At 38.6% G+C, this 16,475-nt stretch overlaps 1 protein-coding gene across 2 annotated transcripts in view; it reads right to left on the minus strand.

Moving 5' to 3' along the window:
- The window catches only part of lrmda (leucine rich melanocyte differentiation associated), a 973,974-nt gene that overhangs the window by 462,062 nt on the left and 495,437 nt on the right, over positions 1-16,475 (minus strand). For both annotated transcript variants that reach the window (XM_062975874.1, XM_062975875.1), the window contains exon 4: positions 9,123-9,257. In XM_062975874.1, the coding sequence (XP_062831944.1) occupies positions 9,123-9,257 (135 nt within the window). The remainder of the gene's footprint in view (positions 1-9,122; positions 9,258-16,475) is intronic.

The raw sequence follows: 16,475 nt of genomic DNA on the forward strand, positions 1-16,475 counted from the left end.
AAGTCCATATGCATTTTTAAGCATCACTTTGAACCCTTTTCAAAATTCCTGGTGTTACAATGCTTACCCTTTTCTGCAGATGTGTGAAAGAAGGTCATTATCTGCATTGGTGAGGGAAAGCAATGAACTCTGGCGAGAGGAAAAACAGATATCTCAAGAAGGTCTTTAAAGGCCCATTTATCTCTGCCTGTGAAACTCTCTTATAGTCTACAATGTCCTTAGGAAATTGGCTATGCATAGAGATCAGTCAGTTCAGGAAGTTTCATTTGGCAGTAGGTCAAAGGAAGGAGGCTGGATGGTACGCTTATTCTTCATTTAGGTGTATTCCTCTGAATTTTACATACAGTCCCATCCTTTGTTGCTATGAAACTGTGATACATTTCTCCCTCTAATGGAAATTCATACTTTTTCCTATTCTACACACTTTTGTTTGTACTTTCCTCATTAGTAAAACGTGTTTGCATGTACACTACAGCACCTCTATGCACAAATGTAATGTCCCATTTACCCATGCACCAAAATATATTCTACCCCCAGGGATATTTGTAGGTCTCCCTTGATCCTCCAGTGCAATTTTATGTGTGCTTCTGAGCTATGTGTAGTCAAAATATGAGGTTTACCATTATCCATGGTTTCAGGCATCCACATAGATATGCTTCCCCCATAGATAAAGAGAATTGTGCTGTTACAAAAATTGAAAATATGCCCCTTTTAACCATGCATAGTGGCAGTGGCAGGAAGCAATTTGAGATTGGTGGGTGATAAAGACATAAAGCCTACATAGTTTGAGTCCAGGTTACCTACAGGATCTGTTGGGAATCTGCGAGCGGTTAAGTTCGCAGATTCTTTTATGAGGCAAATTCCCAGGAAAATAGCAGAGTATGTGGAAGTATCCCTTCCAAAACAGCAGAAAACTTACGTGATGAAAGCCTTTGTCTCATGGATGGCAAAGGATCGCAAAATCAGCTTAAAAGTTTAAAAGTATTTATTGAGGTAAAAGAAATCCATTGTGGATAGGAAAGGTTTGGAGCTAACTAGCTTATCTTAGCTAGGTCTAAGATAGGTAGGCTGCTGAAAATAATAAACAAATCTAGATAGCTACATTTTGCCTATGAGAAGAGGCAAAATGCACCCCTTTTGATGAAAGAAAGGGATCAGAAAGAGAAGCAGGATCAGAATGGCAACCAAACCACATGGTCTGTGCCTTTTATTCCAAACAGCCAGAACCCGACTGGTAACCAACACCCAGAGGACCTTTTCATCAGCCACCCCAATACTGTGGAATGAACTTCCAAAAGAGCTTCAGCAGCTAAATGAGTTCTCAGAATTTAAAACACAACTAGAAGACCCATCTCTTCCAGCAGGCCTACCCCATTACCTGTGAATCATGAGTTTTGGATTTGAATTCAATTACTACTGTATGTTTACCCTTGTAAACTGTGTTTTGATACAGGTATTATGTTGTGTGTATTTTGTATTGAATGTTTTGACTGTGTTGTGCCCCCTTCTGAGCTGTTAGGAGAGGCAGATAACAAATAAAATGTATTATTATTATTATTATTATTATTATTATTATTATTATTATTATTATTATTTATGGGAAGGTGGATCTTTTGCTCACATTTCAGGTAGTTGTAGAGACCAGCCCACTTCTGGTCAAATAACAGCTTTAAGAATAATGGTTGAGATTCTGCATGAGACGCATAGCTACATTATTTTAGCTATGCTACATCACCTCCTGATCCAGCTCTTAAAATCCAGCCACTCATCCCAAGTGATGTAATTTTTCTATGTTGGAATGAGGGGACTAGATCATGACATGACTAGCCCCCTCTCACCAGCCGGTGCAAAGGGTTAAAACCTTGTGCCAGCAGGGCTGCTGACTTCAAGGTTGGATTGCTGACCTGAAGGTTTGCCGGTTCGAATCTGGGGAAAGCACAGATGAGCTCCTTCTGTCACCTCCAGCTCCCCATGCAGAGACACAAGAGAAGCCTCCCACAAGGATGGTAAAACATCAAAATATCCGGGCGTCCCATGGGCAATGTCCTTGCAGACAGCCAATTCTCTCACACCAGAAGTGACTTGCAGTTTCTCAAGTCACTCCTGATAAAACAAAAAACAAAACCAGCCAGTGCTTATGCAAAAAGGAGTTGTGACCGAACACCACAGAGGTCCCAGTTTCTGCTTCCCACACCATCACTGCTGGTGGATACAGCATCCTTCAGCAGCCTACTCACCAACACCACAGACCCCATCCCTTTGTGCAAGGACAGAACTGGTACAGATGGCTGGATTTAAAGGTGGGTTTCAGGGACATTTTCAATCATGGCAATGGTACCACAATTGTAAATGTGAATACAAAATAGTCTTAAGTCTAACTCTGCTGACACATCAAGCACTTCAATAAATAGATGGGTGTGAGAAGATATTTTCAATTATTATTTTTGCCCTTCTGCACCATTCCTAAATGTGGTCCAGAGTACTGGAAGTAGGAATGGGAAAGAATGGAGTTGTCATCAAGTTGTCATCTTGAAACAAGAAAGAGGACTAAATTCCCAGATGAAGGAGTTTAGAAGTCAACAATACCCTCCCCCTATTTTATCTCCTTTCTTTTTTTCTTTTCTTTTCTTTTTCTCTCTCCTATCCACCAGGATAGCCTTTTATTAAATGTAAATATACTTTATTTCAATAAAAATTATTATAAAAAGATTATTGATGAAACTACCCTGTTTTCCCGAAAATAAGGCATTGCCAAAAAATAAGTCCTAGTAGAAGTTTTGCTGAATTGCTAAATATAAGACCTCCCCTGAAAGTAAGACCTAGCAAAGTTTTTGTTTGGAAGCATGCCCAGCGCCTGCCAAACAGAACACCAGAGCATGCAGGATTGGTAAATGTACATACCAGTTGTACATGGAAATAATGGTAGTAACAAGAAATTCTTGATAGGATTCACAGTTTCTCTGGTTATGCTAGTTTGTGATGACAATTACTGTACAGTATATAATAAATGTTCATTTTTTGTTCAACAATAAATGTGAATTCTTCTTCATGGAAAAATAAGACATCCCTTGAAAATAAGACCTAGCACATCTTGGGGAGCAAAAATTAATATAAGACACTGTCTTATTTTCGGGAAAACACTGTATGACTGTTGCCCTTCTAAGACTCAGTTCAAGACTGGCAAAAGTTCACAAATTTGTTAGTCTTACGATGTCTGTTGAAGAGCAGTATATAAATAAAATACAATACACACAAACCATGCACATTTTAAAAAAAACATGAAAAACTTAAAATGCATCTAATTGAAAATTGCACATAACATACCTTATAAAGCCAATGTTTAACAAAACATTTGGTTTCATGAGATATATATATATGTGTGAGTATACCTTATATATGAGTACATTTAAATACTAAATAAGGGAATTCAACATTAGGGAGCTTGGAAGTGTAATGGCATTCTTAAGAACAGAGATATAAGGAAGTGTGTCGTACTTTGGGAAGGATTTGTTTCCATATGTGAATCTGTGTCCCAAAGATGAGATTGGTTGCTTACCTCTTTCTAAACATAGGGAAGGGTTAACACCCACAGCAGGGTTTATTTTTGCTGTCTGTGCCCCTGTTCAGAAAACTTCCCCTCACTTTCTGTCCCTGTGATAATTGAATTTTGAAAGATTTAACTTGTTGTGGAAACAAGGATAGGTGATAAAGCTTAAGTGGAGACTCCTTTTACCCATGATAACTCTTCCAGGAGTGTATTACCCTTCCTAGGGGTAGATTTCTCTCACTTCCTGTTGTCTCACCCCAGTTTGTAACTATGAGTCATTTGTAAGCTAAGTAGTTTGTAATTTGGGGACTGCCTGTATAACACCAGATGGACTCCACCCATGTTCGTGGTAATTTAAGTGAACAATAAACAAAGAACATGCCTGCCATATTCACTTTTTACCATAACTATAAGTCCACCTATATTAAAAATAATTTGCGATGTATTCTGACCTGCACCATTTTTCAGAACTCAATAATAACAGGGCTTGTGTTTTTACTGCAAACAATGGACCCCCATGACAGAACATGTGCTGTTGCTACAAGACAAGTAACCAGCAATTATTGTGTTGACTCTTTGTGAGTTTGATCTCTCGGTCATGACCTTTGCTTTCTGAAGATCTTCAAAGCAGAGGGTGCAGATGAGGTTATTTGGCATTTATACTGCTTTGCTAAACACATTATTTCCCTCCACTCCCATATTTGAATCTCTCCACAGGCATCTCTTTCACGCTATATTGTGATTAAGGATAATGTTTAAAAAGCATAAAAGCTAGCAAGAATTTCCCGACAATGATACATAGAAGAAAATAATTAATTATTCACCAATGATAGTAATTCTGTCAATGAGTCATTACTCATCACACAGAGAATAAATTAATTCATCACACAGAGAATAAATTAATCAAATATGATACTTTTATAAATTTAACAAATTTCAAAATACTGCTACTGTCATGTTTCTGTCTTCTCAACTGTTTATTAAATTTCTAACTGAGATATTCTATCATTTCTTCATCAGTCCTCCTTTTCCATGTTTTAATGTGTCTACTAGGTTATAGGCCATAAAAATAAATTACTTGCAAATTTCCTTAAGTACACAGGCATAAAGTTTGCATATGAATGTTGTGTACAAATACATACATATGCACACAATATAGTATGATACATTTCAATTTTATTATTAGGTCTTATTGAAAATTCTTAACAGCTAGGTAGGTCTACTTGAAACTCATAACAAAACTGTAACTGTATTGTCAGGCTTTCTTTTAAAAATGCATTAAATCCGCCAGTATCTAGACTGTAGTAGTGCTGGAAAGAATCCTGTTGGGTTTTTTTAGAAAACCATTTTAGGTTTCTGTTCTTTCCACCGTGGATCATTTTCTTTGAATCCCTTGAGATATGTGCAAGAAATTACACAAATGTAATGGAACTTTTAACTTTTCTTACAGTTTGCAGGAACATTCCTACCTTTACACCAAGTAACATCGAAGCAACAGGTTTTTGATGTCTGCGAAAGCCTGCATATTGTTAATTATTAATTTGTTATTTTAGGATTGGACTTAGTCATACATAAATTAGACTCAGTGAAATCAATAGTACTTAGTCATAACTACTTACATCACATTGATTTCACAGGGCCCACTCTGGCTCATCCTGAAATTCACCCATTCTCTTTGATTGCTGGGGATGGGGAGAAATGTGAACAGGGTTTTCTGTTTTAGGTGATCAAAATGTGATTCTATCTACCTTAACCAGAAGGAAGAGGAATCATTTTCTTCTCTACTTCAGGAAGCAAAGTTCCTTGGCCTGATTTGTGATCTCCTAAATTTCTGATTATGCCAATTAAATTGCTCATATGCCCCAGTACCTATATGGAGTCCACTGTTTGTATCAGAGCATCAGTATCTAATTCCCACATAATTCTACCACGGCTTCCATAGTAGCCTTTATAGTCCCACTTAAGCATTGTTCTTCCACAAGCAGTGAATTAGGAAAGTAGAATTAAGACAGTGGGTTTACTTTGTACTGTCTGATCTAGCAGTGCTCATCCCTATGGTTTCATTAATGTTTTACCAGAAGTAACTTTTGAAACTTCTGTTCCTTTTATTGTACCTTTTTAAACAAGCAACATTATTACTGAAGAAAAACCCCTTAACTACAATTTCAATGCTCAGATTCTGTTGCCTCCAGGAAGACTTTAATTATGAGTCTCCTCTTATGTTTATTTTTCATTTTACAATTGCATTTGCGTTTTTGTGTTTACATGGGACTTTTACTTTCTATGAAGAAGACTAGTGTAAAAATTAAACAATGTAAATATAGAATAGGGTCTCTACTAAACAGTGTGACTCAGGATAACCAACACTCTGAATTGTGCCCCAAAACAAGCTGGCAACCAATGGAGTTGTTGCAACAGGGGAATTGTGTGCTCTCCATAGGCAGCCTCAGTTAATAACCTGACTGCCGTTCTTTCGGCCAACTGAAGTTCCTCAGCACTTTTCAAAGGCAGACTCACACAGAGCGCATTACAGTAATCCAAACGGGATGCAACCAAAACATGTACCACTATGGCCAGATCTGATATTGTTCGCAACTCAGAACCTCATCACAAAGGCCCATAGATTTGCCACACATCATGGCTAATCCATGGACTCTCAGAGGGGTGTGTGGGGAACCCTTTGCTCCACACCCTGCATCGTGTGACTTGCCCATGGTAGGAAGCATCATTGCCCGGCTTCCCCACATTTCTGGTAAGGCAGCACAGGAAGGCTCCTGTGTTGCCACTGCTGTACATTGCTTCCTCTCCTCTTTCAACATGGAGCCAGGCAGGAAGTCCCTGGGTGTCATCTAATGGTCTCTGTGCTGAAAGTGGAGAGGAGGTGGTGTACTACAGGCAAATTGGCCCATCTGATGAGGTAGCCAATCTGTAATTTTCACATAATCAGCCAGTCTGCCACTATTTCCTTCTAGTTTTTGAGGAAGAATAGTTAATAGTTTTTGAGATATGCATGTGGAACACTAGGGAAGAAGACAAGTTTCAGAGTAGAGCCTTTATTTATTTATTGCATTTCTATACTTCTTTTCTCACCCCTAGGGGGACTCAAAGCAGTGTACAGCATAATAAATGGCAAAAATTCAATGCCTCACATACATATAAAAACAATACGTTACATATCTTAAAACAATAACATATAATTATAAAAGAAAATCATTAAAAACAATGCAAACCTCCAAATATGATTGTTTGACAGTTTGTATAGTTTTCAATTATCGATCTTGTAGGCATCACAATGATAATTAAAGTTTGTGATGGGGTCCAGAGTCACCAAGGATGCCCAACACAGGCAGTTAGGAAATGCTGGGAAAACCTCAGAGCAGTTTAGTTAATCCAGGCAAGTAGTTCTCACACATTAGCAGATGTTGCAGGTGCCAGGTGGCAAGACAGCGGGGGGCTGTGGAGGCTCCCTGCACAAATGTTGCTGGTGCCAAGCATCTTCCGACCCAGATGTAGCTGCTGCCAGACAGCAGGGAGGCGGGCCCTTAAAGTGGCTGAGTGGTGAGACAGTAAGGGGCTGTGGAAGTTCCCTGCACAGGTGTTGCTGGTGCCGGTCATCTCCCCATTCAGATGTAGCTGCTGCCGAGCAGCCTTACCTTAGGTGATCCCTTGTAGTTTGAGGATGATGGTCCTCCATTTCTTGGAAGACGCCTGTGCGTGATTTTTTTTAATGTGTGGAGGTCGGTGCACGGCTGGTCAACACACATTCTTCACAGATTGAGGTCCAGCAGTGGTGTGATTAACACAATGAGAGTGGCTTCTCACTTTGTTGCAGCCTTCTTCTGCCTTCACAGCTGTTGTAACATGTACCATGTTATCCTCCGCCTGCTCCACCGTTGAGGTCTTTGGGTCTTCGGATTGTGCTTGGTCTGGAACCTCCCCTGTGGCCACTCCTGGGAGTGTGTGACTCCCGTGGTTGTGCCCTCGGGTTCATTGGAACACGTAAGCCCCCTCACCACGTCAAGGTGACAATCCGCCGAGCAGCAAGAAGGTGGGGCCCTTAAAGTGGTCGGGCAACAAGGCAGCGGGGGAGGGAGTCATACAGTCCTTAATCATATAAACCTTACATTTCAGGCAATACCTTATTAGTATAATCTTCTCTTTAGTTTTCTAGGTATTGACCCTCAAAATATCCCCAAATGGTTTGATGCAGCACACATACTATGGAAATGTATACATATATTAATCTGCAAAAATTAAGGCTGTCCTATGCTATTTCTGTGACAGAAAAGTAACAATAGAGAGGTTTCTTTGGGTTTTAGTGCAGTCTGATATAGCACAAAACTGAATCAGATTTATTTTATAGCATATTTTAATTAGAGATGAGAAATGTCAAAAAGAATATGAGAAAAATAAAGGATAAGACTGAAGCAATATTTGTACATGAATAAAAACAGATTCTTCACATTTTGGCAAATATAGCCTAAAACATTTCTTGACCACACACGCGCGCGCGCACACACACACACACACACACACACGTGTGTGTGTGTGCGTGTGTGTGTGTATACATTATCAACATTTTGTATGCAAATGCAGTAACAGACATGATTGTTTTGATGTATAGCTGTGTGACATATTATAAATATTACATCACAGAACCGCAGAGAATGTCACTCAACAAGACTTTCCTCCCCTAGACAGCATTAAATGAACCATGGATTCTTGCTTCTGAATAGCTCCTTTAAGAAACTACTTTTGCTTAAATGATTAATAAGAGGCATATTGTCAGAAAAATGTACTTAAAGTGAAAAACAGTAAACCATAGAGCTATCATTCATTTTTAAGCAATGCTGTGGTGAAAATGTCTCATAAATTTACATGGCAACACCACTACTAGGCATTTTGTAAGCAGGATGGCCAATATGCTTTCCAGTTTGGGGTTAAAGTGGAAGGAAAATATGTTATTCAACCTAGGCCACTTAGCAGAATCTAAGACAACACATTTATGCACAATTCAGAATTTGGCTCATTAGATTCTTTCATTCAAACACAACACAGAATAGGTGAAGTTGTCAATCTGCCAGTTTTATGAGCATGATTTCAATCAAATGCAGCATTTGCCAAATACTAATATTATTTTAATCCAATGGTTACCAATTATTGTCTCTTTTGAACAAAAATGAATTTCAGGATTTTAATACATTATTTGACTGAGACATTAATAAACAGTTCAGAATGTCTATAAAGCATACCATAAAGGTGTTTTTGTGTATTACACAGAATACAGATTTGATCTGCTGAAAGTAGCAGATAGGTCGGACTAAAGATTTAAACTATGTTTAACAGTGGTAGGGAAGGATATAGTTGATTACATCTGCTTTCCAAATAAATATCAATAGGATCCATCAGGCTCCACTCCTTTGTTGTCACAAATATTAGAAGACAATACACACACACACACACACACACACACACACACCCATTTGTATATAGAAGGGAGATGATATAACTTTATAATATTGACTTTTTTCCTATAAGAAGGCATTTTGGACATTTGCAATCCAAAGATACTAACCTGTACCTTTGGTAGTCCCCCTCATCTTTGTCTTTGCAGACCAATTCATTTGGGCATGCTGTATTTCCCAGCAAACTCAGATACTCCAAGGCAGGAACTACTTCAGATAAATGATCCAGCAGGCTCTCCAGTTCTGTTATGTGCCCAAGGGAATGGGCTAAGGTTTAAACAACATAAACAAAAGGCAACATTTACATAAGCAAAATGCATCACATCGCTTTCCCCCTTCCTAATATATCACATATACTAAAATACTTCTCTTATTTTATTCATCCATGCAATTGATTATCTGTCCTTCTTCTACAATAGGAAAAAAATCACATATACTGTATACATACTGTGACATTAAGTATGTCAAAGTAAAATGAATTGATCCCACAGTAAATATGACTTTATAAGTTGGTTTCTTAGCATAGAATGAAAGTGGTCTTTCCTCTGTCTCCACTATTAACTTTTATCCTCTTCTTTTTTTCCCTAGATCTCTCCCTGCAAATCTTTGCAAACTTTGACAAAACGATGAATATTTTATGGAGAAATGGCTAAACCCATGCAACATCTTCAATATAACATCAGGCAACTATCTTCATAGGACATTCATCACTAAATATATTACAAGTCATTACAAAAGCATTTTTAATATAAGCAAATAACAGGAGCTGATGAGGACTACCATGAAGTAGCGAGGGAACACTGTATATTCAAAGGGCCTGTCTACATGGGCCTAACAGCCTGCACTCAACATGCAATGGATTCTGGTTATACATAATGCTCTTCCACTTCTGGTATATATTGTGAGATAAAGTCAGGGGATGGTCTGGAGTTTTCTTGAAACTCTGGAACAGCTTCATGAGTTCAGTGCATTATGGACAGCAGGATCAGGTTCAATTCAGATCAGTCTGCTATTCACGCATGGCACCACAGCCAACCCCTTTTCTCTCTGCTCATCAGCACAGGGAAAAGAGGATAGATCAGGCCTGTGCCCGCTGTGTTACTGCTCCCAGATGGCCACAGAGCTCTGTGAGAACTTCTGACATTAGTGTTCAGCTTGTGCAGCTAAAAAGAAGGAGGGGAGGTCACACCTCTTGGTTGATCTCACCATGGGGTACCCACAGCAGATGCATCAGTGACACAGATGTCACAAGTAATAGTCTTGTGGGGCTGATGTGGTCTTCGACAATCTAGATAAACTGGTCAGTGTAGAACTTGAAAGTGATTTGATATATCTACATATGCTTCCAAGGAATCCAAGGAAGCCCCCCGAATGCTGAACCAGTGCCTGGCCGCTGTGGCGGACTGGATGAGGAGGAACAAGCTGAGGATCAATCCTGACAAGACAGAGGCTCTCCTGGTCAGTCGCTCGTCTGATCGGGGTATTGGGTGGCAACCTGTGCTTGACGGGGTCGCACTCCCCCTGAAATCACAGGTCCGCAGTTTGGGGGTCCTCCTGGATTCAGCGTTGACGCTTGAGGCTCAGGTGTCGGCGGTGGCCGGGAGGGCTTTCGCACACTCAAACTTGTGCGCCAACTGCGACCATACCTCGTGAAGTCTGATTTGACCACGGTGGTCCATGCCCTAGTTACCTCTAGACTGGACTACTGTAATGCGCTCTACGTGGGGCTTCCCTTGAAGACGGCTCGGAAATTACAACTGGTCCAACGCTCGGCTGCCAGATTAATAACGGGGGCGAGTTACAGGGAGAGATCTACTCCCCTGTTTAAGGAGCTCCACTGGCTGCCGTTCACTTTCCGATCCCAATTCAAGGTGCAGACCATCATTTATAAAGCCCTAAACGGTTTGGGACCCACCTACCTTCGTGACCGTATCTCCTACCATAAACCTGCCCGATCATCAGGGGAGGCCCTCCTGTCGCCACTGCCTGTATCCCAGACCTGCCTGGTGGGAACAAGGGAGAGGGCCTTTTCTGCTGTGGCCCCCCGTTTATGGAACTCACTGCCCATCGAAATTAGGCAAGCCCCCACTCTTTTAGCCTTCAGGAAAGATTTAAAAACCTGGCTTTTCCGATGTGCTTTCGGAGAGTAACTATTACACACTTCTTTTGTTACTCCCCCATCATCTACCCTCTAGATTGTTTTTATCTTATGTCCCTGGTCTCCGTGATTGTATTCTTATGCTTTACTCACCCCAAGTTTTAATTAAGTGTCTCATGCGGCCCGCCCTGTTATATATATATATATATATATATATATATATATATATATATATTGTGTTACAGTGTATATGATTATTTATTGTATTGTTTAATTGTATTGTGATATGTTGTTTTATATTTTGCTATATTGTACTGTTCTGGGCATGGCCCCATGTAAGCCGCCCCGAGTCCCCGTTGGGGAGATGGTGGCGGGGTATAAATAAAGTTTATTATTATTATTATTATTATTATTATTATTATTATTATTATTATTCCAGAAATCAGACTATTGAACTGTGATGTAAAGTACAATAAGGATCACACTGATGAGGTCCCCCATGCCAATTCACCAGCCTCCATTGAGAATTAGCCAGCAGTGATGCTTCCCCATCTCACACATAGAGTCCCTGCAGTAGCCCCCTTGTTCCAAATGGAACACAGGGAGGCTCTCATTTTTTATCTTCTGATTTATCTGATTTTGATTAATAAATCAAAATGGGCAGTAAATAAATGGTACCAATATATGGTGGAGCAAATGGAATTTGAAATTATGAATGTGAAATTAAATGTTTAAAAAACTAATGAAAATAGAATGAGAGAAATGGAAGAAAGATGGACAGGGGTAAAGAACTATTATCATGAATCAATCTGGAGATCAAGCCATAAGAAATAAGATACAAATGTTATATAGTATATAGAATGGAAATGTATAAAGATAAAGATATAAAGATTATCTCAAAAAGAAATGAATATGTAAATGAAAACAATCCTCGTGTTGGTGGTGGGAATTGTAAATGTTTTGTATGTGAGCGGTATGTATTTTTTTGTGTTTTAAAAAATAAAACTTAGTTTAAAAAAAAACAGGGAGGCTCTCATGTTGGTGGCGCAGCATCCTATTACATTGCTACCGTAGTTCACCCATGGAGCCCCACCAGAACTGAGGCTACATCATGTGATGGGTGGCATGAGGCTCCATTGCTCAACTGGGATGTTAAAAATCCATTGTGTGATGAGGTCACAAGATCACTTCTAGGTTGCTGATTAAATAATAACAAGCACTAGAAGTATGATTTTTACAGCTACACATTCTTAGTTTCACTCTGATGTGATTTTCTGTATCATGAAATCACAGCCATAACAATTTTAGTATCATCATGATCATGATCTAGTTTAATCATCTTTAAAAGAGGTATGTAGGCTTGGATGAAATTAAATGAAACAGAAAGTTATTCAAAGATGTTGCAAATTGGCATCTGGGTCACATCTGTGAGGTGCAGATCCACCAGACAGTTAATTTTGTGGCCTGCTCCACAGTTAAATCTAAACTATGCAATTGCTGAATATTTGTGAAGAAATTTGCAAAAATAGCATGAATTCTAAGAAATCCTACTACCACTTGTCAAATCTGTTTTACCAGAAGAACCAGGATGAAAATCATGGAAGTATCTCTAAAGAATATAATTTTAAAATGATCTTAATGCATGTTAATTGTCTCATTTGGCACTGTCCTCTACTCAAACTTACTTTTTCATAATTGCTGCTTTTAAATTGAGCGTGCCCAGAGGAATTACTCAGTATTGTGGGAAATTCTGGCAGGATCAAAAGATGCATCAGGTACTCTGTTTGATTCACTAGTCTATGTTTCTGGCATCATAAACAAACCTTCTTAATAGTTATTGTGATAAGAGTTTTCTAGTTATAAAAATTAGACCATTTCTTTTCCGAAGATAAAAACAGTCCAGTTCAGTGGTTCTCGACTTTTTTTTTTAACCTTGGATCCCATTTTAAATATTTTTGTGGCTGCAGATCATCAAGACTTAACTCAAGATTTAAGATACATCAAATCATTATTTCAATTTTCTCATAAATGTTGCTTCAAATTTAGAGAGATGGGGATATAAATTAATCTGTTAATGCACACACTCCATATAAATTTAAATTGGCATCAACACCAATAATAATTAATAATTTAATAATTTAATCCTTCACTGACCTTTTGTGACAACCGTGGACCTCCAGGGGTCCCTGGACCCCAGGTTGAGAACTAGGGCTTCAAAGGCCATAGTTAGAGAGCTAGAAGTGGATGGATAAAAGGGAATTTGTGAATTTCATGTAAATAGTTTGGATTTCATGGATTTTAATATTGTTTAATTCAGGGTAGTTGGTTTTCAAAATTAGTTATTGTGGCCAGCCAATTCAAGTCAATGGAATCTTCTTAGCACATAAATCAAACACAGTATAGTTCTGTTATCAGGGAAGAAGCAAAAAGAAGCTATCAATGAGACATGAGTTAAATAGTTTTGCGGGCTGGAGAAATTACTTTGCTTGAAAGATATAGTCCGCCTCATGCACCCATGGGTTCCATATCCATGAATTCAGCCAACAGAGTTTCCCGGCATTTTGTAATGAAATGAAATGAAAAGGTTTTCAGCCATGTAAATAGCCTGATCTATTATAGGGTAGATTACGATGTGAATCTTTGTTTTCTAAGGCAACACAGTGAGCAAGATCAGGATAAGATTTTAATCAGGGATATATGGAGTCACAGTTTTCACCACTACCATAACTTTGTTAGCTAACTAAATACATCAAGGATCTATGCTCTGAATGCTCCCTATAAAATAATATTTCTTTCAATTTACATACCAAGGACATAAAAAGCCAATTTCTTTCATTTACAATGGCAGAAATAATTGGTTTAAATTAAAAATTCATACTTTTATTTATCCGTGTCTAGGGCTGTGTGCTACAATTATTATGTGGTTATCTTAAATGCTCAGTATTTTATGTTGCTTATCCCTGACTATGATTTATGTTACCCTGTTACCTTTGTTATCTCTTGCCGATGGAATATACTCCATTTCTTCACCTCAATAACTGAAGGGCAGTGGCATTGCCACAGGATAGAAACAGGACTTTCACCCTTTGAGACCTTCCCATCGCCATGTGCATTCTAATTTACATCTTATTTGTAGTAGCCATACAGTCAATTGAGGAGAGCTGTAAAATGCAATAACCATGCTGTAAGGTTGAGTCTTTTGGTCATGTCATTCCTTTTATATGTATTGGCCAAATTACAGGTAATGCGGGAAGCATGAAGTATCTTTATTTCATGCAGAAGGAATTCCAAATTAACCCAGAGAAACAGTGAACTCCAGGGGATGCTTGATGTCATCACCATGTTTTTTTCTGTTTTTCTCACCAGTGGACATCTCATTTATAGGAGAAAAGATGCAGAGTCGATGTTGTTTCTCAGGGAGGGGGGATGAAGTGAACGACACAAGCAATTGGAAAGTTCCTCTTGATAAAAAGATGATATTACACTACAGTTATACTGTGACCAGCTATCACACAGGAACTGGAAAGATGAGAATCAGCTGGACTTCATGCTTCCCCTCCTCACCTAATAAGGAGAAACCAAACCTAATGGCTGATTATGTTCAAGAAAGGGCCTCCTTGTTTTCTCAAGTATTTGGAGCCTTCATATCTCAGGTATGCTTGGCCTTTCCCTTCTCTATCCATCTACATATATTCACAAAGAATGTCTACCATCTGCCACTCAAGTCAGAAGTACAAGATTACCAGGGGAAAATAAAAAGCAAGACTTAAAGTATCTGGATGGGTATTGTAGTCTCATTATAATTTTGAAAGAGTCAAGAAAGAGCCTTTGGTGAGAAAAAAAACAGGATATAAATAAACATCATCATAATAATAATTATGATGATAAAAAATCAGGAGGCAGAGAGCTTCTGCAAGTGAAACAAATGGTAGAGGAAGAGAAACATGCCCTGGCAGATTATGTGAAAGGCAGTCAAGAACCAACATTGAGGGAAGTCAATAGTAGTAAACTGCTTCAAGTGCAAAAGACAAAGAGTGAATACCGTAAAAACACAATCCAGAGCAGAAGAGAAAACTGGTGAAAGAAGGCTCTCCATGGACAGTTCCTGGGAAAAATTGAGAGCCAAATTGACAAAGAAAAAACAATACTTCCAAGTACTGCTGTGCTATTGTATGGAATCGCTGTTGTTTTGTTTTGTTTCATTCATTTTGTATTTGTCCCCGTTTTCGAAAATGGGGTGCCTATATGAATAGAATTTTTGTCTGGCTTACGAGAGAGAAAAACGAAAAAATTCGGACCATTGGCTGCAATGGGAGGGCTTCTGAGGCTCATCCCCCCCCAACTCAGTTTTTGGGTTAGAGGGGTGAAAATCACCACACACTGAGGGCATTTTGACTCCTTTTAGCCCACCAACTTTTAAAATGTTTGGGTCTTCCCCAGAGTACTATTGTTATTAATATTAATATTATTATTAACACCCATTGCTACACATCAGAAGTCAAGATGAAACAGCCCTCTCTCAGACTCAGCTTAGAATCCCAGAATAACTATTGTTATTAATATTAATATTAGTTCACATTGGTACACATCAGCCCTCTCTCAGACTCAGCTTAGGGTACCAGAGTAACTATTGTTATTAATATTATTATTAACACGCATTGGTACACATCAGCTGTAATGGGAAAGCAACCCTCTGTCAGTACCTGTTTATTGTTACATGGCGGAAACAAAAGGAAAATGAAAGCAAGCACAATGACTGTACGGCTTTCATTTTCGTGTTGCCTCTAATTTCTTACAAAAATGTTGTCATTTGTTTTGTGTAGACAAACGGTCGAAATGAAATGAATGCACGAAGGAAACAAAGGAAACATATATCATGCACATCCCTACTGCCAAGCAAATATGAAACACCAGATATTAGGTATTAGACCTGTGTGGTCAATGGAAAAAAAAATTCAATGCTCATTATAAAATTAGGGTGTGGAGAAAAGTCATTTCTAAAGCATTACAAAATTGGACAGGGTCTGCATCATAACTATAATGAGTTGACTACCTTTTCATTACTTTTCGTAAGTAATTGTGCCAATGGGAAAACTTCAGGGGCTGCTTCCTCCCTCATTGTTAAAGCTATTGGCGTGACACTTGCTATTATTATACAGCACATTTACCACTGTCAGCCCATCAAGTTTCAGAACGTTTCACTCATCTACAGATTTGGGGGGGGGGGGGTTTAGTTTTTACAAACTTTTTTTTAAAACTACATTAAATTTTCTATACAATGACACAAGATAACAGGGGATCATTCCCCCCAAATTTCAAAAATATTCAAACATCTATTGATTTTGGGATTTTTAAATAGTTTTAA

This window comes from Anolis carolinensis, chromosome 3 (assembly GCF_035594765.1).
Source record: "Anolis carolinensis isolate JA03-04 chromosome 3, rAnoCar3.1.pri, whole genome shotgun sequence".
NCBI lineage: Eukaryota > Metazoa > Chordata > Lepidosauria > Squamata > Dactyloidae > Anolis > Anolis carolinensis.